Raw genomic sequence first — 25,482 nt, 5'->3', positions numbered from 1 at the left:
GCAAATATTTTGGTAGTATAAATAACAGAAACAATATTATTAAACCTAGCATTTAGTGAAAGTAAATTGCCACTGGAAAATATTTTTGACCCATGTTTGCAGTATGACTAAACTAATACTGATACTATTCTGCAAAAATGTAATCCTTCCCCTTATTTAAGAATGCAGGTATGCTTTAATTAAAATTCAACATATAAAAGAAAGAATTGCTAATGCTGGCTAGTCTGCAGGTATAAATGTCTACAAACGTTTTAGAACATTGAAGGACTTTTTAAAGTATGTAATTACATAACTACAGTCCAAGAACCATTAATTACAGTTTGTGTGAATATTGAATTTAGTTACCAACTAAATAAGACTAGAGTAATCTGCAAAGCAGATATTTTCTAAGTCAGATGGCACCACAGTAAGAAAATTGATTCAAAATATTTAGATGATATATTTTCAATGTGAAATATAGATTTTTTTAAAAATATGAAAATAAATTTAAAAAAAGGTTTATCCTAACTGAAAGATGCATCCATACTGTAAGAATAAATCATATTTTGGAATGGAATTTAAACATATACTTGGTAAGGAACGGGTATGTAACATTTGAAGATTTTGTGTGTAATTTACAAATGTTCGTACAATGTTTTAGCCATTAATAAGTTTTGTTTTGTTTTGTTTTTCTTTTTAATGAATCTTAAAAGTAAGCATAAAACATGGTTGTTACTTTAAAGGTGAATCAAAAATGAGATTCAATGCATATAACTTAAACTAAGAGAACATAATTTGCTTTCTCATTCTATAAAAGGAGGGAAAATCTTCACTTTTCATGGCTTACTGATTTTCAATTGTTAGAGTTAGATGAGATGGACATGATCTATAAAGTTGGCCTTTTAAAAAATGTGCGAATTTCCTTCCTTCCTTCTTCCCCCAATTTTAATTCTGAATCAGAATATGTGCTGTTCAATATTATACTGTATACAGAGGTATATAATATGTGAAACATTAACATAGCAAGAATATGCAACATCATATTGAATATTATGTGCCTATATAATTATATCCATAGTTTAATAGTCTGCAGTAGCAATAGCAGTTTCCGTATAGAAGACATCAAGACTGCCAAAGTGCTGGAAAATGAAGGTGATCTTGAAGTCAACTGTCTTCACAACATCATCCAAAAAGAGAGAGAGATGAGGAAGGAAGCCTGCTGACATGTCCCACCAATGTCATAGTTGGCTCACCCTCTGTCTGCCTTAAATCACCCAGGAGCTGCCCTTAATTTACCATATCACAGTTCCTTATGCATATGGCCCGGTTCTTCCACCAAACTCTTGTGAAGGCTTTCTAACTTCTACCCTAGTTCTTATGCATAATAACAGAAAGATAAATTTTATAAGTTCTCTTATAAGTTTTATAAATTTATAAGAAAAACTTTTCTATCCTTTTCGATATTGTCTGAACACACCTTATCTTCTCTTCATTAGTGAGATTTATATTATTGTTCCGTTTTTATTAAGATATCAACCCAATCCTGTCTTAAAAATCACCAGGATGTAAAGGTTAGTCTGAATATCTGTATACCTTCAACATACTTACTGGGTACATTCCACATGTATTTGTATGGCACCTCAGTATTACGTCTGCCGTTGTGTTTTAAGGTAGATCTGTGATGAATGAATTTAAACTCTGAGATTCAAACTTGTTTGTATTTGAAATTAAGAACAGATATTATTTACATACAGTAGTACAAGAAATCAGAGAGAGAAAGACTGAGCATAATTTCTATCCCACAAAAGGAGGAAAGACTTAACAGGTTTTTGTTTATTTGATTGATTAAGTTATATAACATCTAAATTATCATCCACAAAAAAGACTGTTTGCAACAAATAATTTTGAGATATTTGTCCAAATAACTTCCTGAGTTCAAACTTGGTTTGTTATCTGCAGGAAAGTTTTCAGTATAAATTGTTCACAGGTAAGATATCCATTGAAATAATAGTATTTTTCAGAACCATCATTTAACTTTTTTTTTTTTTTTTAATTCCAATTTGAATTTTGGAGACCAAATAAGGATGAAAAATTTAGGTGTTTGGAGAATATGCCTATGATTGTGTAACTGTACCCTCCCAATATTCTGTTTCTCCTTGCCTCTTCTAAGTAAAAGGAAGGACATGCTTAATCGCATACTTAACACAGAACATACTTAATCCTGTTATGTCACCAACCAGACATCTATTATTTCTTAACAAAACAGTAAACCATTTGATTTCATACTAGTAATAATGCACAAAGTTGGATCTTCAGTTACTGTAGAAAAATACAAATGTTTACATATATAAAATATCTGGCTCATGTATTTCTTGCATCAAAAGTGATTTTAGTTTGCTCATTTGTTTCTGTTTCTATAGGAAAGATGAGATAGTCTTGGAAAGAAATGTAGAAAGTCCAAGTTCCAATCTTAAACACATGTGGAAACATAGCACATAGGAAAAACAAAACAAAACAAAAAGTATTTTTTTGATGATGGCTGTGTGATATTGGTGGCACGGAGAACCCTGATAAGGTAATACTAATGAATAGCAAGAAGCAAGAGTTATTTTTCATGAGTCCCATTTTGATAAACACATCACAAGCTCCATTATGTTAAGGATTTTTGAAAGCAAGAGACAAATTGGTAATTCTCAAAACTACTTGCTTGCTCATACTTCTGTATTTCTTTTATTGTAACTCACTAATATGTTTGGCAGAAAAAATTCAAATGCCTCTGAAATATTTTCTCACTTTTTTTTTTTGATCTGATCCTTAATGATTAAATTTGTTCTTAGCAATAGTTCACACAAATGTCATCATTTATCAATACTGCCTGGAGGCACATCAGAAACTGTTGGAAAGATACATAGTTGCTTAGTTTTAATTAATTACATTTTCATTAATATAATAAAGAAATCAATCAGCAATTATTTTTTCTGCCATTAATTTGACATTTGGAACATTTATTTCTCATTTTCTTAATTAAAGCCTAATTTCTATTTCAAAACAAGCTATCTGTCCCCTCCACCTTCACCCACAATCCACCCATTCTAAATACTCCTAAATGTATTTTGAAGACAAAAATTGTTTTTCAGCACAAAGTATAAGGCTGGCTTGTAAAGCTCAAATCTCTTCCTATAAAGCATTGATAAAAAGTCTTATCAAGATGTTACTAGTTTTAGTATAAAATTAGTAAAATTAGTACTGTGGATAGATCTGTTTGTACCAGTACTATCCAAGCAGCTTATTGCTTTGGAGGTTATCTTTACATCTGCCAGGGGTGACAGAGGTGGAAGTTAAGTAATTCCCTCCTTATTCATTCATTCATTTTTAACACATCAAAATCAACCAAGTCTCTTTCTGTCTCTGTCCAGTTAAACACTGAACTACCAACACAAGTGATGAATTACATTTTTGAAACTAGAAGTAGCAACATGCATCTGGTTGCAACACTTTTCTTTCTCCCCTCTCTGAGTCTACTTGAAATCACAGTGGAGCATCACCCACGGGGACAGGAGGAATCACCTGAAGAATGAGCGAACACTCTTTAAGTCATATAATCATATGACTTATACATACATCATATATTGCAAAAGGTAATTGACAACCTCCTGGTACAAATCAAATTATATTATTATTATCTCTGCCTTGTATGCATGAGAATCAATTAGGATATGTTTATTGTGAGCTTAATCATTAGACAATAATTTCCTGTCTGTACTGACTAAATAAATCAATTCCAAACAACAGAAAACATATGAAGATATCCTTGATATTGAATTTAAATATAATTGATTGCCTGAATTCTCTCAAAACAACATAAACAGTATGATTCCCAGACTGAAGAAAGAAGAAAATCACAAACCATAGAAAACATTTTCTTCTAATAGAAGAAAATTACAAACCATAATTCATTTTAATTTCTGATAATGTGGAGTAAATGGGACACATCAAAATAGAAAGCAAACTTTTCACCATAAAGAGAAACTGTTCAAGTCAATCTAATGCACAATGTAAGTGTGGTTTCTAATTGTCATCATGCAAAATATTTATATATTAGATACTAAAAAGAAAAAAAGAAACAAACCAAAAAAAAAAAAAAATAAGCCCACAGAACTCCTTGTCTAAGATTTGCTTATTGTTTTATTTGATATTTTGAGAGAGCTGATATACAACAGTTTATATACACAAATGTTGGTGTGAACCATGCAAATCTAGTTAATCTTGGTTTTCCCAGGGAAATACTGCTTCTGCCTTCTTTTTCTGTATATTCAATATATTGTTGAACTGCACAGTGTTATATAGATTGTGTTGCATTCCTGCCTTCCAATGTCATCCTATAATTCTAGAGGTTAATCCTCTGCCTTAAGTAAGCATACAGCTATACTCTTTAAAAGCTTGTTAAATAGATGTTAGAGGTCCGGTCAAGAACTGAAAAGCCAATGGACTGTTCTTCATACTGTTCTTCAGCTGTGAACCTTCCTATTTTGTTTTCATCTATGAGGAATTTTAAGTATTGATATGGTAGCTTTAAATGCAGATTATATTAAATTCATCTTCTTCAATTGCTGGTTGCTAAATTATATTTTACATATGTTATGTAATTACTCTGTGGAATTTGGTACTTCAAAATACCTTTAAAGCCCCAAATAAATGTATTAAAAAAAAAAAAAAAAAAGACTAATGGAAAACATGTTAATTGGTTATGATTGCACACAAAATTGAGATCAAGAAGTTCTTGAACAATAAATTACAGAAAAGGCAGCAGAGAATAACAGAGAAAGAATGCTATTCATTTATGCATTGTTTGAACGCTAACCCTTATATATATATACATGCACACATCTTTCCAGGCTATTGGTTTACAGTTACAACTCATCTCATGTCCCAAGGCAATCAGACCTACTGTTATTGGGTTATAGTTATAACTACTCTCATGTCCCAAGACATTTAACAACAACAACAAATTAATCATGATTTTTTTATTATTTTTTTTCTAGAATTAATGCTTGCTGAAGTTGTCTTCAGCTTATTCTTCTTATAGTCCTTGACTATATTTTCCATTCAAAAACTTGGCCTATCTATAAGCTTTTGCAATACACCAAAACTCAGACTTAATCAAAATATTACACATACTATTGTGAAGCATTCAGGACAACCATGATGATTGACCATTCCTGCCTAAGCACAGCAAGGTTTTGTGCAAGAATGGTTTCTGTAGTTATAATGATTCAGATATTCACAACTCAAATCACGTAATCACAGAATGGTTGTTTAGTCACAAAATTATTTTTTTTCCTGCATATAATAGATAGTAAGAGCCTGTGATTACCTGTAACTGTTAATTCCGTAGTTCTTCTGACAACAAAGATTCCATATTTTACCTCACAAGTGTAATTTCCAATGTCATCCTCTCTAACTTCACGAATGACAAGTGTGTCCTTTTTAAACACAATACTTGATCTCCATGTCTTTGACTTGCATTCCTGTTTAAAGATAACATAACACTTCAGTGACTATATTCTTACACTTAAATTGAACCACAATTGACAGTGCTACTCAAAGCCAAGAAAGCTAGACAAGAACTAGGGACAGTTTTGAACTTTAGGTACATTAAAAATCTCAAAATCCAGTTCAGTTAAGTGTTGGTTAAAAAGAAAAATAGACCATATAATTTTATAAACTGAGATAATATTTTCTATCTGTTAAGAAATAAATAAATAAATATTCATTTGGTGTTATTTATTTATTTATTGGTTTGGTTTTTACACTAGTTTGTTGAGGGATTTCTATTTCATTTAATTACTTCTCATTACACTCATGTCTTTGATACATGACTGTTGTATTACAAGTAGATAGGGTTGCATGTTTATTTATTTTAAACAAAATTACAATTAAAAAAGTAGGGAAATAGAAGAAGTTGGGAATAAGGAGAAATGATGTTAGATAACTTCTTCTGTATGTATCTTAGAATCAAAATTATCTGAATTCTTAGTAATAAGTAAGTTACATAACTGAAAAAAAAAATCAGAATTTCAAATTTTTCAAAATATTATCATTTGTGCATTAACAGAGGCATTTTCTGCATGCATGTTTTTTTGACTCCTTGACATGATAATTTTCACCTGAGTAACTTTGATGATACTTGAAATAACTTCCTTGTTTTTTGTTTGTTTGTTCATTTCTTTGTTTGTTTTCCCCTAGGTCTTTGCATGTCTGAGCAAAGTTATTAGAAGAAAAGGGTTGATGTTTTTCATAAGACATTATCTTTTAATGTACTGTCAGGGAGTATTTTACTTGATTTTCCTAGCATAATCATTGTCTATGCATTATGGGCTTGGTTTTTAATGTTAAAATATTAGAGGCTGTTTCAGTTTTTTCAGATAACTGCTGTCAATGAATCCTTAAAAGCTAATATTTTGATATATTTTAATAGCCAGACATATTTTTTTTTATCAAATTTTAAATTTGATAAATCTTCTGGTATGTTTTTTATACACACAAAATAAGAGATGAATGTAAGCAAATAATTGGTGACATACCTCTCATCTTAGATATGTTAAGTCAGTTACTTCAGCCAGATTCCTTCTAGACCATATATATATATATATATATATATATACACACACACACATATATAAAGATACCATATATATATATATATATACATATATTATACATATATATATATACATATATTATACATATATTATACATATACCAGACTATGGTATTATATTAAAATTTATAAGTTATCAGGTAAATTACTGGACTTTTAAAAGAATAGAATTATACGTAGTTATACTAGGATGTTCCTCTATACACAGATATTTGTACAATACTCAGAATTTAATTTTCAGATTTATTGAACTGTTTTTGGGGGGGGGGGGTTAAAATTGTATGTACTATATTACTGAGGTATTAAGTACTTCCTGCAAATGGTAAGAAACCCAGAAATCAAGCTGCTGTTCAGAGCGGTTCTTATAAGATGCCCACAGGTAGCCATGTTTCCTGGTATTTCACCCTTAAGTAAAGATACGGGAATCAATACACAGTATTGAAATAAAGCTATTGATAAAAACTATGAAATCATCTATAGTTGCAAGTAAAACCAAAATATATCAAGACTAACTGTTTAGAAGGGATTTATTGTTATTGTTGTTGTTGAATTTTATGCTGCAAATTTAAGCCGTTCATTCAGATAATTTTATGTGTAGTTATTCTAGTAATATTTTTCCAAGTATTTGTTATGTCTGAGTTTCCAGGGACACAATCTTCAGTCTGATATGGCACAAGCAGTTGTTGTATATGTAGCTCTCGTGGCTTTATGTTAACATATTAAATAAACCTGGACTGGTAGCAGTTTTCTTTTTTAGCTCATTTGTTAGCAGAAAGATGTTATTTGTGACATCTATAAATGGATATTAAGAAAACATCAGCTCTAAAATTTACCCAAGGAAGCAATTGAATTGCTCTCAGTCAGTTAATTCATTCTCTTCTATCCTCAAATCTGTTGTCTGCTCTTAACAGATTTTAAAACAATCCAAGCTTCATATCATATTCTGATCATGAAAAAAATCAGAACATTGTGTAATAGCTTGTTGAAGGTGAAAACTTATTGGGTTGCTTACCTTATACCATAGAATCTCTGGCTCCCTAAATGGAAATAAAAAATCCTCTACTTCAGGGCATGAGATTTCCTTGCTTTTGCTAAGTTCAGCTTTTTCAAAATATTTCATCTTTGAATTGTAGCAGAGTCCAGTGTCATTTTCACCCACCGTCAGAGAAATCGACACTTTCATACAGTAAGTTGAGTTTCTGTAACGCAATAAAAATAGAAATAAAAGTCTAAAATGAAAAAAAAAAATCAATGTACATGCTATATTTTAAGTAATAATTTTCATCCCAAGCAAGAGACAGAAAATCAAACATTTTATTTGTATGTATTCTGCAGTGGTTCATGATAATTTTACTGCTTTCTCAGCCACTATCTACAATATTTAGAATGTGTTAGCCTTGTTCTGTTACTGAAGGATTCTCTCTCCATTTTATCAAACTCCTTCTAACTTTACTGTCCTTACTGTATATTTGAGGACAAAATAGACAATAAAAACTACAAGTATTTAGCAGTGATTCTAGATAACCAACCAGCTGACAGAAACCATTACAACAGTTTCCAAGGATGAACAGATCATGCCATAGACACCACACCATGAGATGTGTGCTCATCAGACTTGAGCATGCTTTGAAGTGGAAGTGGTAACTTTTTGTCAACTTTTAATTAAGATGAGTCTTATGAACCATCCAGTTACAGAATCACAGAATCACAGAACTGGAAGGGACCTTGAAAGATCATCGGGTCCAACCCCCCTGCCAAAGCAGGTTCCTCAGAGCAGGCTGCCCAGGTAGGTGTACAGACAGGCCTTGAATATCTCCAGAGAAGGAGACTCCACAACCTCCCTAGGCAGCCTGTTCCAATGCTCTGTCACCCTCACCGTGAAGAAGTTCTTTCGCATGTCAGTGCGGAACTTCCTGTGCTCTGACTTGCAGCCATTGCCCCTTGTCCTATCCCCACAAACCACTGAGAAGAGGTAGGCTACATCCTTCTGTCCCCCACCCCTCAGATATTTTTATATATATATATATATATATGCATTGACAAGATAACAGAATAAAGGGTGTTTTAAGCTTACATACTGCTGACTTGTTTAACCTTAGCCTCCATTCCCCATACTCCCAGGCCAAAACATTACTTCTGCATTACCTACAACCTTCATTAGTTTGGGCTCTTTCCTGAAACTTGTTACTTCCTCTGTTTTTGATATGCCAGACAGCTGGAGACTAGGAAACATTGTCTTGCTTCCCACATTTCACTATCCACTATAATTAGTGTCAAAGACAAAATTACTTGAAAGGATTTTTATTTTATTTTATTTTGCATTTTAGATTCCAGGTGGGCTGCAAGAGCATGTATAAAGTTGAACACTCTCTAGGAACACACTGTGACGATACAAGATTTCTCTCCTACTGTTTTGTAAATGCGTTTGACCCCTGATCTGCTGAAAGAGGAACCTGCAGAGAGCACTGAGAAAACATTCCTTTTCTCATTTCCATTCTCAGACTCTATGAGCTGATTGCTGATTTAGAACAGTCTTGTTTGCATCAAAAATGTCAAGATGTCAAAGATGGCTAAATTTTCTCATTGTCTTTAGATTTCTTAATATCTGTTTCTTAATATCCTGTTTCTTAATGTCTGTTTCTTTTCAAGGCAAAGTGACAGAAATGCTTAAGAACAGGGAATAAGTAAATTCATTCAAAACAAGCAAACAGACAAACAAAACTTCTACAGTCCAATTTTATGGAGAAAACATAAACATAAAAAGAAAGATAGAAGTAACTAACAAATTGGAGAATATTATTAGAAATATAAATTCTGGAACTGAATAACCCTTAGCTTTCTAACTAATTCATAGACATATAAGGAAAACAGTCACAAAATTACTTCCTTATAATGAAGCTATAACTACAATTTACTACTCCATTCAAGAAACCATCTCTATAAATCAAATAACACTTACGCTTTATGCAAAATAAAAAATGCATTCATTGATTATGGATCATTTTTGCTGCTTTTAACCTGCTCATGATTCAGTCTCCAGTCTTACCTCTCCATGCAATTCAAAATCATTTGACATTTCAATGAACACATGTTCAGTACTGTACATTAGATTATTCCTCCAGAAAGCTACTCTATGGAGTATTTATTTGTAGCTTGAGAACATCATAGAAAATCACCTAAGTAATTTTTTTTCTTTCCCAAATTGGTAATATTCTCTTTCTGTGTTCTTGAAAGACTTGGAAATCTGGAGAAGGTCTAAACAATCCATCTATCTGTCTTTAAGGGTCAAGGGAGGAGTATACTATTGGATAACAGAAAGTAAATACCGGGAGGTATTGGCTATTTAATTTTCACATTTAAATATTGTTATAAATATTATCACAAATAAATATTATCTCATTATTTTAAAATTCCTAGAAGAAGTTTGGAAAAGCAACCAAGCAGGGAAATTTTTAACTGTAATCCCATTTCTCTGAAGAACCAAGCTAAGGATTTTATTTGTCTATTTATTTTTCTTTCCTTCAGTATTCAGAGGAAAATGGCCAAAATTTTTGGTTTCTGGTTTTGTCTACTAACAATTCTTTTCTGCAATAATGGTGATAAGAAATGCCAGAGCAAGCATTCCTTCTGAGGCACATTCAAGTTTCCATTGCAACTGGTTATCCTTTACCAGATGCAAGTTAGGCTTCTGGGTCTGAAAGAATCCAAAAAGCCTAATTTGTATTCTAGAGATGTCTCAGATTGTTTAAAATAATTGTTTGAAGAGGATCCTCCAAACCCTTGCAAGTAGTCAACACGCTAGGATGCCACTCTAACATGCTTGTGTAGTAGTGCCCACAGTATTGGAAATAAACATAGTGAGTTAGCAATCTGTGTGCAGTTGCAGGGCTACAGTCTTGTTGGGATCACAGAGATGTGGTGGGATGACACCACATGACTGGAGTATTGCAATGGAGAGATCAAGATCTTTAGGAAGGATAGGCTGGGAAGAGAGGGAGTTTCCCTTTATGTGAGTGAGCAGCTGGAGAGCACTGAGTTTATGGGTTAGGATTAAAGAGAAGACAGGAGGTAAGGGTGGCGTTATAGCAGTTATCAGCTTACAGGTCACCTGACGTACAGACTGATAGAAGCAACCTCACATTTGCAGGCCTAGATCTTCATGAAGGACTTCAACTGACTTGATATATGGTGATGCGACAACACAGCAGCACAGAAGTAGTCCAGGTGGTTCATTGACAATAATCTCCTCCCCCAAGGGATGGAAAAGCCAAAGAAGAGTGGTGCTCTGATGAACATTGGGATTGGACCAGACGACCTCCAGAGGTCCTTTCTAACTCCAACTATTCTTTGATTTTGTGATTCGGTGAAGATGTTATTATTTAATGACAAAAAAAATGTATGTATCTGTGATTTGAGTCATGGATGTATTAGAATGAGTCCAGAGGAGGGCCGTGAAGATTATAAAAGAGATAGAGCACCTCTCCTATGAAGACAGGTAACTCCAACTGAGGGAGTTGCAATTATTCAGCCTGGAGAAGGCTTTGGGAGACCTTACAGCAGCCTTCCAGTATCTAAAGTGGGTCTTTGAGAAAGCAGGAGAGGGACATTTTATCAGGATGTGAAGTGATAGAACAAGGAGTAAACTAAACTCCTTGGTTTTAAACTTTTTTTTTTTTTTTTTTAAAAAAAAGGTAAATTAAAAAAAAAAGGTAGATTTGGACCTGCAGGCCAGCAGTAGATTGCATAAGAAACAGTCTGGCCAGCAGGGCTAAGAAAGTGATTGTCCCTCTTTCCCTCTTTACTCAGCTCTGGTGAGGCCGCACCTCAAGTACTGTGTTCAGTTTTCAGCCCCTCGCTAGCAGAAGAACATCGAGGTGCTCGAGAGAGTCCAGAGAAGGGCGATGAAGCTGGTGAGGGGTCTGGAAAATAAGTCTTACGAGGAGCGGCTGAGGGAGCTGGGATTGTTCAGTCTGGAAAAGAGAAGGCTCAGGGGCGACCTTATCACACTCTAAAGGTACCTTAAAGGAGGCTGTCAAGAGGTGGGGGTTGGTCTATTCTCCCATGTGCCTGGTGACAGGACAAAGGGGAACAAGCTAAAGTTGCGCCAGGGGTGTTTTAGGTTGGATATTCGGAAGAACTTCTTTACTGAAAGGGTTGTCAGGCATTGGAATGGGCTGCCCATGGAATTGGTGGAGACACCATCCTTGGAGGTCTTTAAAAGATGTTTAGATGTAGAGCTTAGTGATATGATTTAGTGGAGGACTTGTTAGTGTTAGGTCAGAGGTTGGACTCAATGATCTTGGAGGTCTCTTCCAACCTAGATGATTCTGTGATACATTAGATATAAGGAAGAAATTCTTTACACCGATTGTGGTGAGGCACTGGAACACGTTGCCCGAGAGAACTTATGGATGCCTCATTCTTGGAAGCATTTAAGGCTAGGCTGAATGGAGTTTTGAGTTACCTGGTCTAGTGGAAAGTTTCTCTGCCCATGGCAGGGGTTTAGAATTAGATAATCTTTAAGGTCCCTTCCAACCCAAACCATTCTAAGACCCTATGATCCTATTATTCTATCTGCATCCTACAGACAGAAGCACACATTGAGTGGACTTTTAAGGTAATTATGTAGTAAACTGTTGGTATAAGATACTGAAATGTTTTGGGTTTTCTTTTTCAACTAAGTTTCCTAACAGAGTTTTCTGTAAAGAGCCCGAAGTATCATCAAAGGAATCACACACTCTGGATGCCCCTAGGTGACACAAACTTTCTTACTGAGGCTTTAAATGCTAACTGCACTGTCAGTCCGACTCATCTGGTATTCTGTCATAAACCAAGACTACTGGGATGAAACAAAACTCAAAAATAGTGATATAAAAGGCAGAGCAACACAAACAACGTGAACAAAGAAAAACAAGTTAATGTTTTCATAGCACAGAAAAAGTGAGAGAAAAAATTTGAACAGTCCCCAGGCAGGAATTAAGACAGGGAACAAGAAGGTGAGTTTGCTGATTATATCTGGATCTTCATGGATACAGTGGATATGGAGCCTTTCAGCTATCAGAAACTGCAGCACACAGCAAAACCCTCTGGCAAACATGCATACTGCAGAGGCTTAAAAATGTTAGTGTGTTAGAGCTAAGGAAATTTTCCATATGTCTGTTACTGGAGGAACCGTATCAAACTAGCAAGCAAACAAGAAATCTTACATCATGAGATTAAGGAAATTTTATAACCCAGTGGAAGCTTTTTTTACATTCACTATTAAGAACAAATGCAACTTTCTTTCAGTCTCCAGTGTGGTCCAAACTCTACAACTTTCGCGTTACACAAGTAGACTTCAAAACAATACCAGTCTAAAAACTCTAAGTTTTTACTTTTTTACCTAGGTAAAATTCAGTCTGTAAAAATTAAACAAGTTATGAATACATCACAAATGGCTTACTAGAACTGTATATATTTCTTCCTCATGAAGTCATTTTCACCCTAACTTGTCATTTATGTATTATTGGTCTATAAACATTAAGGTAAAAACTATATAGTAAAAACTATAATAATATACTATTAAATCAGTAGTAAATACAATGATTATATTATAGGTCTTTTGTTTTTGTAGCCATTCAACATCCTATTAATTGTACAGCTCAGTAGCAGCAATGCTGTGATTGAACCTTGTAATAACAATACGACACTTAAGTTTATAAAAGGCTTAATTCTCCATGACTTCTATTATATTCCAGAAGTAGTTGCTCTAATGCCTAGCTTCCACAGTTTCTCTGAATCAGTGATTTACCCTTTTATTATCTGTGAATATGTGAAAGCATATGGAGTGCTGAATAACAAGGATCAGTTTAAACAAGAGAAGAAGCCCCCTGCTTTTCACTCATTTGTCTGCTTGAAACGGCATTTACTTCACCAGTTCATTTCACTAATGTTAGTTGCTTTGAAACTGTTGTAGGTGTGCATTTATACAGGATATCTATCATAAGGGATACCTCAGTCTTCAGACCTATAATAGAGGGAGTGTGAGAGAGTGGAAAGTGGGAAATCTCTACACAGAACATATTCTAAAAGAATATGGTTAAATTTATGCAAGAGGAGAGAATGACATAAATATCTTGTAAAAATAATAATAAAAAAATGTACAGATGAGAAAAGAGGAGGTCTTAATGGAAAGAAAAATGTAGACATGAGATCTGTTAAGCAGTTACAAATGCAGTCACGTAACAAAATCTCTTCCTTCTCCAGACAGTGACAAAGCAGTCCTAGCAACACCCTGATAACCTTGCTTAATTCCTGATCCAAATTGCTATTTTCTAAAATAAGCAATTTGGTAAAATAAGCAATGGTAATTTATATCCCTCTTAGATTCCCAATTACTGTATATGAAGCTATGTCCTCTTTCATTAAGTGGAACTACAACAAATTGTAACAGATGAATCCATGCAATACTTTTACTGTTAAATTCATTAGGTAAACTTTTTTTTTTTTCCTGAAAAACTTATTAGCAAATAACTATTTCTATAAAACAAAATTTGAAATAATTACTAACAACTGAAATTGTTATATGACTGTTGCTAATTCATCAGCTCAAGAAATTACAGTGATTTTTGTTATCTATATTTTTTTTTCTTAATTAAATTGATAATAAAAGTTAGCCACTTGAGTAAAACTTGTCATTCACCTATGTAACCCATGTTTTAGCATTCATATTCACCAACAATAACAATACTAAAAGGTTTTCTTCAAGTCAACATTCATACTAAAGAACCTCCTAGCATTTAGATATCCTTTCCTTTCTCTGTTCATATTATCTACTTTAATTGACATCCGCTGTCTTGAATTGACAGCATCTTTTAGATGAGTGCTGGGAAGTATACACGTGCATTTCCACTTTATTTCTTAATATTTCTTATTTCTTAATAGAAGAGAACCTAGTGAAAGCAATACACACACACACAAAACAAAACAAAACAACAACAACAACAAAAAACACAAATTAACTTCTAAGATATAGAAAAACATTACTGATTACTATTTTGATAATTTTCCGGAAGATAACTGACTAAATAATAGAAGTAAGTCTCACATAGATTATATCTAAGGTCATTGTATTAAACTATTTGTCAAATAATAGAAAAACAAAATTATCAAATAGAAAAAATAATGCATTCAGGTTTAATTAAATGTAGTATATAAAGTATATAAGTTTTGTTGTTGTTGTTGTTGTTGTTTTATTTTGTTTTGTATGATTGTCTTTTTCCCCCTTTGGCTTTGTCTCCTCCCAGCTTTGTGTCATCGGCATACTTGCTGAGGGCAGACATTATTCCCTCTCCAAGGTCGTCGATGAAGATGTTGAACAAGACCAGACCCAGCATCGACCCCTGGGGAACACCCCTAGTCACAGGCCTCCAGCCAGACTCTGCTCCTCTGATCATCACCCTCTGAGCTCAGCCAGCCAGCCAGTTCTCAACCCACCTTGCCGTCCACTCATCTATCCCACACTTTCTCAGCTTTGCTAGTAGGATGTCATAGGAGACAGTATCGAAAGCCTTGCTAAAGTCAAGGTAGATGACATCCACCGCTCTCCCCCCCATCTACCTCCCATGGTGATGCCATCATAGAAGGCAATGAGGTTGGTCGAACATGACTTCCCCTTGATGAATCCATGCTAACTACTCCTCATAACCTTCTTCTCTTCCAATTGCTTGGAGACGGCATCCAGAACAAGCTGCTCCAATACCTTTCCAGGGACAGAGGTGAGACTGACTGGCCTGTAGTTTCCCGGATCCTCCTTCCTGCCCTTCTTGAAGACTGAAGTGACATTGGCTATCCTCCAGTCTTCAGGCACCTCACCTGTTCTCCAGGACCTTTCAAAGATAATAGAGAGCAGTTCGGCGATCACATCTGCCAGATCCCTTAGCACATCCATCCCATTGGGACCCATGGATTTGTGTGCGTTGAGCCCACTCAGATGCTCCAGAACCACTCCAACGTCCACCAAGGGGGAGCCCTCCATTTCCCAGACCCTTTGTCCTATTGCCAGGGTCGAGGAGTCCCAGGGGAGTGTCCTTGAAGCAAAGAAAGCATTCAGTATCTCTGCCCTCTCAGCGTTTCCCGTGACCAGGACACACCCCTCATTCTGCAAGGGACCCACATTATCCCTAGTTTTCCTCTTGCTGTTTACATACTTGAAAAAAAAATTATTATCCTTTATTTCTTTCGCAAGCCTCATCTCTAGGTGGGCTTTAGCCTTCCTCGTCGCGTCCCTGCAGGCCCTGACAACACATCTATACTCATCCCAAGAGGACAGGCCCTTTTTCCACATTTCATAGACCATCCTCTTCCTTTTGATCTTATTGATGAGCTCCTTGCTCATCCATGCGGGTTTCCTGCCCCCCTTCCCAAATTTCCTATTCCTCAGGATGCACCGATCCTGAGCATGGAAGAAGTGCTGCTTAACTGTAGCCCAGATCTCACAAGCACCCTTGCCTTCTAGCAACCTATCCCATGAGATACTCCCAAGCAGGTCCTGGAAGAGCTCGATGTTGGCTCTTCAGAAGTCCAGGGTAGCAATCCTGCTTTTAGCCTTACTTCCTTTGCCTAGCTCCATCTGTAACTCCACCATCTCATGGTCGCTGCATCCCAAGCTGCCCCCAACCTTCACATCCCTAACAAGGCCATCCCTGTTGGTAAGAACGAGGTCCAAGAGCACCCCCCGCCTCGTCAGCTCCTCCACCACTTGCATCAGAAAATTGTCCTCAACGCATTGTAGGAACCGTTTGGACTGCTCGTGCCTGGCCGAGTTGCTTAACCAGCAGATGTCTGGGTAATTGAAGTCCCCCATGAGGACCAGCGCTCGTGATTGTGAGGCTACTAGCAGCTGCTCGTAGAAGGCCTCATCGACTTCCTCCTCCTGATCTGGAGACCTGTAGTAGACCCCTACCACCATGTCTCCCATACCAGCTCACCCCTTAATTCTTACCCACAAGCTCTCCACTTGTCCTTCACCCTCCCCCATCTGGAGCTGGGTACACTCTAATTGCTCCCTCACATAAAGGACAACCCCGCCTCCTTGCTTCCCCAGCCTGTCTTTCCTAAAAAGGACATAGCCCTCCATGACTGTGTTCCAGTCATGCAAGCTGTCCCACCACATCTCAGTGATCGCAACGAGATCGTGGCCCCGCGACCGAACACAGATCTCGAGCTCATCCTGTTTATTTCCTATGCTCCCTGCATTGGTGTACAGGCACTTTAGGGAAGTAGCAGGTGCAGTTCCCCTGGGGGTAAGTCCTGCAGTCATGCAGAAGACTTTCTGTTTTTCCCGTCATTACAATAAGCAAGTTATTTGAAGAAAAAAAAAAAAAAAAAAAAAAAGCAAAAACTAAAAACAAACAAACAATAAAGAGAATTAAACACCATAAGAAATTCTTTAGTAGTATAGTAGTATTGTCAAAAAGTTCAATTGTTTCAATAAAATATATTAATTCCATATATATATTTATATATATTTATACATATATATGTATGTTCCTGCACTTAGTCCAATGTGATATCAGTACTATCAATAGAGAAGTGTAACATATGCACAACATGAAAATATAATGGATGATTACACTAGGGAAGAAAAAGGAAGAAAATTCCTACTGTTTTATTCAATTTTGTGCATAGCTTTGTTATAACATGTTATAAGATAACATAGCAAATTAAAAGCCAATATAACTTCTATATAAAAATAAACTAAAGAAAAGGTGAAGGTGACAAAAATGCTATAAGGCTATAAGTCTCCCAGTCACAATCAATTTCAATATTTTATCACAGTTAATTCTCTAGAGACTCAACCAAGTCGCTAACTTTTGAGTCTAGAAGAGAAGAAAGAGCAATTAATTTGAATGAAACTTAGTGATTATATTAGTGATACAGAAAGATAATGAAGAGCATCATTACAGAATACTAGCAATTGCTAGCAACACATCACTAGTAAGATTTGTTCCAACAATTACCATTAACTAGACCAAACACATTACCAAGTGTGGCTATATTTACAGCAGTAACAGCTGTATTTCATCTGAATTCAGTTAAATTCAAAAGCTACAATATTAATAATATATTTTCCATACACACAGATGTATACTATCTCTAATTCTGTTTTATTTGTTACATTTGTGTAGGACCATTCAGTTTAAAAGAGCCTAAAATAACAATGCAAACCATCTTTACAGATTTCTGTTGTAACAATCAAGATCCTGTGGGATAGGAAGAGTCAGAAACTAAGAATCTTATTATTCAGAAAGATATGTTTTTCTATCATGTCTAATGTCAGATTTTAACTATTCTCAATCAGTCTGGTTGGTTCACATGATTTATTTATTTATTTATTTATTTATTATTAGTGGGGTAATAAAAAGGGCTGATGAGCTAGTTACAACAGTTCAGAAGTGTAAAAGATACTACAATCCATTTCTACATATAAGTGAAGTTGTTCATTTACCTATTTCATTCAATACATTTTCAAGCACTGAAAACCCAAAATGTTAAATATACAAATTATAACTACAGAAACCAAGAAGATGGATTTTTCATTACAACAGCAAATCAATTTAAATCCAGTTTATCCAAACAAAAATTAAATTATTGGGCAACTTTTCAGAGAGAAAAGAACAGAAGAAGGAGGAAGAGGAGACACAAGGAAAAAAAACAAAAACAAAAACAAACAAACAAACAACAACAACAAAACAACCAGAAGAGAGCACACAGAAGAATAGTTTTTCCTAAATCTTAACTCTTAAAATACTTTATATTTGAATTAATTGCCTAAATAATTAGATACTTAATTCCTTTATAAAGTAGATGTCTAAATTGGGACACATGGGACACATTACTCTTATCAAAATACTCTTTTTTCTTGGATTCAATATTAGTATAAACAGATAATTATCATTCTCCCCTTCACCTCACCAAACAGAGCTCTGCTCTGAACCTATACAGTATGCTGACCCAGAGCAGCATCCATCTTTATCCCTCTTACTTACAGAAACAGGGAAAATGGGACTCAGTTCATTGTCCACTCTGGTGCTTTACCATGCCTAACCTTCAACAGGAGGACAGAGCAGACACCTTCTCTCAATGTACATCATAGCAGAAAATTCATTTTTTACCTTTTCAATATCATTATTAGAAAAATTTCAAGCCTTGCATTAATAGAGATTAGGTTCTTATACTGAGTTAAATTACAGTATTACCCTATTTACCAGGGTACACAAACTGAAGAGAACAAACAGCAAACAAGATGAAAAAAAACATTAAAAAATGTATTAAAAAAAATCTTTATTTCTTATAAGTTTCCCTTCATCATACAAGCTGTGTTGGGAACATTACCTTATTTCCAACTCCTCCTAAAATTTGCATAATTTCATTTTGTAAACTTGGCCACTGATGTCAATACCCACTTTCTACAAATGATCCTTCCCTTTTTGAGGGAAAACTTTTGTAAACTCTATTTAATAGGTACTACATGCTTTTGTAGACACAATTCAAACCATTTTCATGACTTCTCTTAGAGTTATTCTGATATCTGAAAACTGGAAAGAAAATAATTAATTCAAGAGAAAACCAAAAGTCAATTCTGATTAGCTAATTCTTGTGTTCTGGCCAGTGGGTCCAAAAGCTCTCTGTGAGCCTTAAGTTTCTCACAAACAATTTTACCACCTTTAGATAGATGTGGGGTTGTTCGGAAACATCACTGAAGTCTTGGGCCACATGGTGAAGGAGTCAGGACAGGGTACTGTACTACAGCCAGAATTGCTACCACTCAGTAAGGTCCCCTTGGTGGCAGAGTCTGATGCCCTCAATAGCCTGTGACTTCTGAAACATTGTTCAAGATAGCACTTTTCAAACTTCTTACACAACTTTAAGATTAACGTTTTTCTGTCTTATTTGTTTTTCCCAAAACTCTGGGATGACTGGCTCTCACTATCCCTGATTCTGTTAGCTGAAATCACAAATTGCCTTTTACATAAACCTTCCAGAGCCAAGAGATCTGTAAGTGCTGGGGTAGTGGTTCAGGAACAGACAAAGAGAGAAGAAAAGTGGAGGGAGACAGGTAGAGGATGGCTGAAATTTTCCTCTGCGCCTTAGAAATTATCTCCTGATTCCACATCCCTGGGGGCCAACCCAGTTTAAAAATTGTTGTTGACCTCAGTTGAATTATATAAGCTCTGATTTCTTTGCTCAAGGGTCACCTTGTTATACACATGATATTATGAAATAAGCCACTGCACACAAGCCTCCAGGACTATTTGAATAACAACACTCTACAAGATGTTTGTTTTAATATGTTCAAATTAGTCATACCAGGAAATATTGATCTGCTTTAGTGCCTGCTTCCCTCCTCAGAAGACAAAACTTTCACATTTTGTCCTCATCTAACATGATTGGTACTTGCTGTCATCCCAAGGTTCTTTCTCTCCAACCGCATCAAATGAGAACATGAAAGTTCAAAGTCTGTATTAGAGTAAACATTTATTTGTATTAGGAAGAGCTACTGAATGATCTGAAAAGCCTTTTATTGATGTAGTGGATAACAAAAAATGAAATACAAATTAGTTTTTAGAAGGGGAATTGGATTTTAGCATTTTTATATCTTAAACATTATTTTGTGAGTAAGGTAGAAAAAAAAAAAAAACAACAACATGCATATTAACTTTTATATTATTGACTTTTCTATACTGTTTCTGTCTGTTTTAAAGTCTGAGTGAAACTTATGCCTTTTATGGAACTGTAATAAACTTGACATTGATTGCCACATGTTAATAAAACCTCATTTTCTTAATAAAACATGCTTGAGCAAAATTATGGCAATATTAAGAACTTTTGCTGATCATGAAATTGAAGGAACAATCAGATAAAATAATCCAAATTATTCCCAAAATGTTTTGTTTAAAATTAAAGATTTCTTGCAGATAAAATTAAAAGAAAATTCTCATACTCTTACAATTCAGGGATATTTCGATATATACTCCTATACTATGGGAATCTATGCGTATATCAGTCATACAGGAGTAGTAGGGATTCAGCAAATGTAAAACTAATCAGAGAAAGTATGTGAACTTAAGAGAACTTAAGAAAATTATCATATATATTGTTGTTTAAATCTAATAATGCTATAATGCTATACCTACATGTTATACGCTGTGGGGAAATCATTTTAAAAACAGCTATAAAAATATATGGCATGTGAATTCCTTCAGGTAATAGGATGTAAAACATTAGTTAGTTAAAAACTCCGGGATTTATCAAAAAGACATTGTAATGTACAGAGTATATCTGGATAATACAACAGGTCACCACTAGTCTGAATGTAATAGTATATTTATTAATTTAATATTATCTACAAATCTAGTGCTAAGTTAGCTACTCATTTCAGTGAGGCTTTCTGGGATCATTAGTGAAGAAATTTGGGGCAAGTATGTCAAAAAGTTCTAAAGTAGATGCATATGCTCTGGTTTTGGCTAGAATAGAGTTAATTTTCTTCATAGTGACTAGCATGTGCCATATTTTGGATTTAGGAGAAAAATAATGATGATAACAAGCTGATCGTTTAGTTGTTTCAGTGCAGTACTTGCAATGAACCAAGGAGTTTTCAGCTTCTCATACTGCTCTGTCAGTGAGGAGGCTAGGAATACACAAGAAGTTGAGAGGGGACACAGTCGGAACTGCTGACCCAAACTAGTCAAAGGGATATTTCATACCATATGGTGTCATGTAGGACAATAAAAACTGGAAAGGTTGGCTGTGGGGGGACCACTGCTTAGGGATTGGCTGGGCGTTGGTCAGCAGGTGGTGAGCAACTGCATTGTGCATCACTTGATTTACATATGCATATATGTATAATTATTATTCTTATCATTATTATTTTCCCTTCCATTTCCACCTCATTCCACTTGGGAGGAAAAGAATGAATGAATGCCTGTGTTGTGCTTAGCTGCCTGCCGGGTTATACCACAACAGCATGTCAGAATGACACTGAATGTTTTCTCTACAGTAGATCAATATATATTCCCAAAGGAGATCGAATTATGAAGAGATGTGTGAGTATCCCCTTAGCTTTCCACACCTCAATAAGAAAATATCACCTTAGCATTAAACCCCTCTAGGTAGACTACCTCCTTATAATTCAGGAGATTCAGCACTTGACTATTTTTTGTCAATTATGTGATCACAAAGGCTAGTAAATTTAAAACCTTACTTAGAAACATTTGCCAGAATAATAGAAATGTAGTACTCTAACTTCCTTGGAAAATGATGAGTTCATGGAGTTTTATTATTCCCATTTGTTCCTTTTGCAGTACCGCAGTACCATAGAGTCACAGAATGGTTGAGGTTGGAAGGAACCACTGGAAGTCATCTGGTCCAATCCCACTGCTCAAGCAGAAATACTTGTAACCACTTATAACCACTTGCCCAGCAAGGGGAGCAACTCCACCATCTTTCTGAGCAACTTTGTCAGTGCTCTTTCATTCTCAGAATAAAGTGTTTCCTGATGCTCAGATGGATCATCTTGTGTTTCAGTTTGTACTTATTGCCTCTTGTTCTGGCACTGAGCACTACTGAAAAGAGCCTGTTTCTGTCCTGTTTGTACACTCATTTCAGGTGATTAGAATCCTCCAAGCTTTCTCTTCTCCTGGTTGTTCTCCTTCTGGCTGAACAGTCCTAGTGCTTGAACCATCTCTCCTTATAGGAGAAATGCTCTAGTCCCTTAGTCATCTTTGTGGCCCTTCACTGTACACCCCATGTCTCACTTGTACTTGGGAACTCAGCACTGGTTACAATATTCCAGGCATGGATTTACCAGTGGTGAAGAGAGGAGAAAGATCACCTTCTTAATGACAATGCTTTGCCTAATGCAGACAAGAATATTGTTAGGCCTCTACGTGGAAGGGCACATTGCAGGCTTATGTTCAATGTGGGGTCCACCAGGAACCACAGATCCTTTTTGCAAATCTCCATGTCTTGTTGTTCATGAAAAGTCTGTTTCCTAGTTGTTTATTTTTATTGTTGCTGTTGTTTTTCAATGGCAGGAGGGGGAGGGGGAACAGTTAAAGCAAAATACTGTTTCTAAACTAAAAAAAAAAAAAAAAGTTTAGTCACTGAAGCTAGAGGCTCTTAAAAAGATGCCTACCATTTGGTACATGAACTAGCAGCTGTGCCTACGCAATATTCTGCTGTCAGGAACAACTGTGTGTTACTCCATCCTAATGACTCTGAAGGTCATCAAATAATGGAATATTTGTACCACAAAATCATTTATTTTGTGAATGCAATCTACCTTCTTTTATACTTCTAAAACCTAAAGCTTTATTGGAAACAAAGAAGATGCTGAATGGCTTCTCTCTTGTTCCCTCTCTTTGCTTGATGAATACAAGTACAGCCTACAATTTTCAACTGAAACCAGGGGAAGACATATCATTTAGTTTAGTCTCAAATGCTGTTAGATTCTTCTGTTCATCTGCTAAGCAGCTACATGAAGTATATCCCATGACAGTTTTTGTATTTTTCTTTCTGAATGATTAGATATTTTTCTTTTGCTAACCTTGGGTAAGTGTGTTTATTTTTAAATGGAGATCTCTCATGTTCCATTTTCAGTTACTCATTAAAGATAGATATGGGCAGATATAACCAATAATATTCATTACAGATACTAGAAGAATGACACTTGCACATGAATAAGATTCCTTTGAAATTCTCTCCATAAATGTTTCCCGTATCTACCAAGTTCCTCCAAGAGAAAACCTGTTGCCTTCATATTTTCTGGAATGCTTCCTGAAAATGTGATACATATATCTGAACATTGTTGGTGGTCTTCAAGACTGTAAAGTTAGATGAGGCCCTGAGCAACCTGATCTAGTGGGTGGTGTCCCTGCCTATGGCATGGGGGTTGGAACTAGATGATCTTGGAGGTCCCTTCCAACCCAAGCCATTCTATGATTTTATGATTCTATGAAGTATAACAATAAACAACTTCAAAGAGAAGAAAAAGTTATTTTAGGTAAACGTAATTTATAATTGATGTATTCCCTCATCACTCACTTATTGAAGTGGCTAGGACAACCAGAGGGGCATTAATTTTGTTGTAAGACTCTCAAAGCATAAGTGATTTGACACTGCTAAAGAATGAGCAATTTCCTTCTTCTGCAGCATCCCCAGATAACTTTATACTTGTTTTCATGATATTCTTGATATAATTTAAACAAACAAGCAAGTAGTAAGCAAACAAACAAACAAAAACAGCCATGCACCTTTATTGCCCTCAGAAACCATTTTTCCATTGTCAGTGGCAGGCCCCAATCAGAACATGACACATTTCAGAATTCAGCACTGCCTTGAGTTTCAAATTCATGAAACTATCTTATTTTGTCTCATAATATTATCATCCACCAAGGTAAATAACTCTAAGGTGAAAAATAAAAAGGCTACAGTCTTCAGCTGCACCAATGAACAGAGAGGTATGAGAATAAGGCACAGACAGGTGCCAGAAACCATAACTATATATTTTCATTTCTTGGTTTCGTTTTCAAGCTTTCTGTTATCTCTCATCCTCAGAAACATGAATCATCCAGACATTAAATTCCAAAGCCATGTAAACAGTGCCAGTATGAATGTATGAAAGCATTTCTGCTGAGACAGTTTTGAATAATTTTACCTAATTCAAATTATATGTAGCATACATAAGTTATTTTAGTTTGACAAAATAAGTTTGCTTTGCAGATTTTAATTCATGTCTCAAATGGGAAAGATAAATGGAACAAGTCTAAATTAGTTTGAGACAATTGAAATCCACTGGCTCTTCTGTTTCACTTGGACCCTGGCCCAACCTTTATGTGTTAGTGTCTTGATATAGTTCAACACAGATATATGAGGGACAGGTAGTAGTAAGATCACTCCTTGTGTTTCTTGGTGGTCTCACAGAGAAGTCATCTTCATTTGTCATAAACACAGAATCTCTACATTGGGTTGTATGGATACTTCCTTCTGCAGTAGGACACAGTCTCCACCTGGGCTTGTACCAGCTTAATCATTTGTGGTTCTTTGTGACCTAACTTCACTCCCAAACTCTCCACTGTCTAAATATAGGAATAGACGCATATCACAGCCTAGTTCACTTTATAAATTCTCTGTGGCTCAAAACACTGCCATCAGTTTATATAATTTGTAGAGAATTGACTGATTATATAAACTACTCCTGAATTGAAAATGTAACCTTTATTGTCATTTATGTGTCACTGTTGCAGTTTTATAGTTTTATTTCTGCAATCTATTTCAATCACAACTTTTTTATTCAAACTGGGAAAGAACAATGAGAACCTGGAAATGCCGGTTTCAATTAAACATTTTGTCACATTTCTCATAGAGGAATTCCTATCTATTTACAAGTATTTTAATATTCAAACAATTTGAGTTAAATAGCTAATTTTTTGCTGATTGTTCAAAAACATGGTTTCTGCTTCCATTCTTGATGTCTTTGTTAGAGGCAGCTAAACCTGGTATCTTGGCAGAAGACAGGCTGCTGCAGCACCATGGTGCAGGTTTCAGCCAGCAAGTCAGGATGAGTATGTTTGCACAAAAGGTGAGCATAAATGCATACGTTGCACACACACTGTTTGCTGGGTTAAAAACTAGCCAGATGGCTGGGCCTGGAAAGTAGTGGTGAATAGAGTGAAATCCAGCTGGTGACTGGTCACCAGCAATGCTCCACAGGGTTTTGTATTGAGGCCCATCCTCTTTAATATCTTTATTGAAGGTTTGGATGAGGAAATTGAGTGCACCCTCAGTAAGTTTGCAGACGC

At 35.4% G+C, this 25,482-nt stretch overlaps 1 protein-coding gene across 1 annotated transcript in view; it reads right to left on the bottom strand.

Moving 5' to 3' along the window:
• IL1RAPL1 (interleukin 1 receptor accessory protein like 1) overlaps window positions 1–25,482 on the bottom strand; it is a gene marked incomplete at its 3' end in the record, with an annotated part of 758,136 nt that overhangs the window by 271,510 nt on the left and 461,144 nt on the right. The window contains exons 4-5 of the mRNA XM_082779239.1: window positions 7,653–7,839; window positions 5,354–5,507 (exon numbers count right to left, since the gene is read on the bottom strand). Of these exons, the coding sequence (XP_082635365.1) occupies window positions 5,354–5,507; window positions 7,653–7,839 (341 nt within the window). The remainder of the gene's footprint in view (window positions 1–5,353; window positions 5,508–7,652; window positions 7,840–25,482) is intronic.

This window comes from Aythya marila (genome assembly GCF_965140915.1).
Source record: "Aythya marila genome assembly, chromosome: 1".
NCBI lineage: Eukaryota > Metazoa > Chordata > Aves > Anseriformes > Anatidae > Aythya > Aythya marila.
The sequence above is the reverse complement of the archived record's forward strand: the minus strand, read 5'-3'. Positions and strand labels throughout refer to the sequence as shown.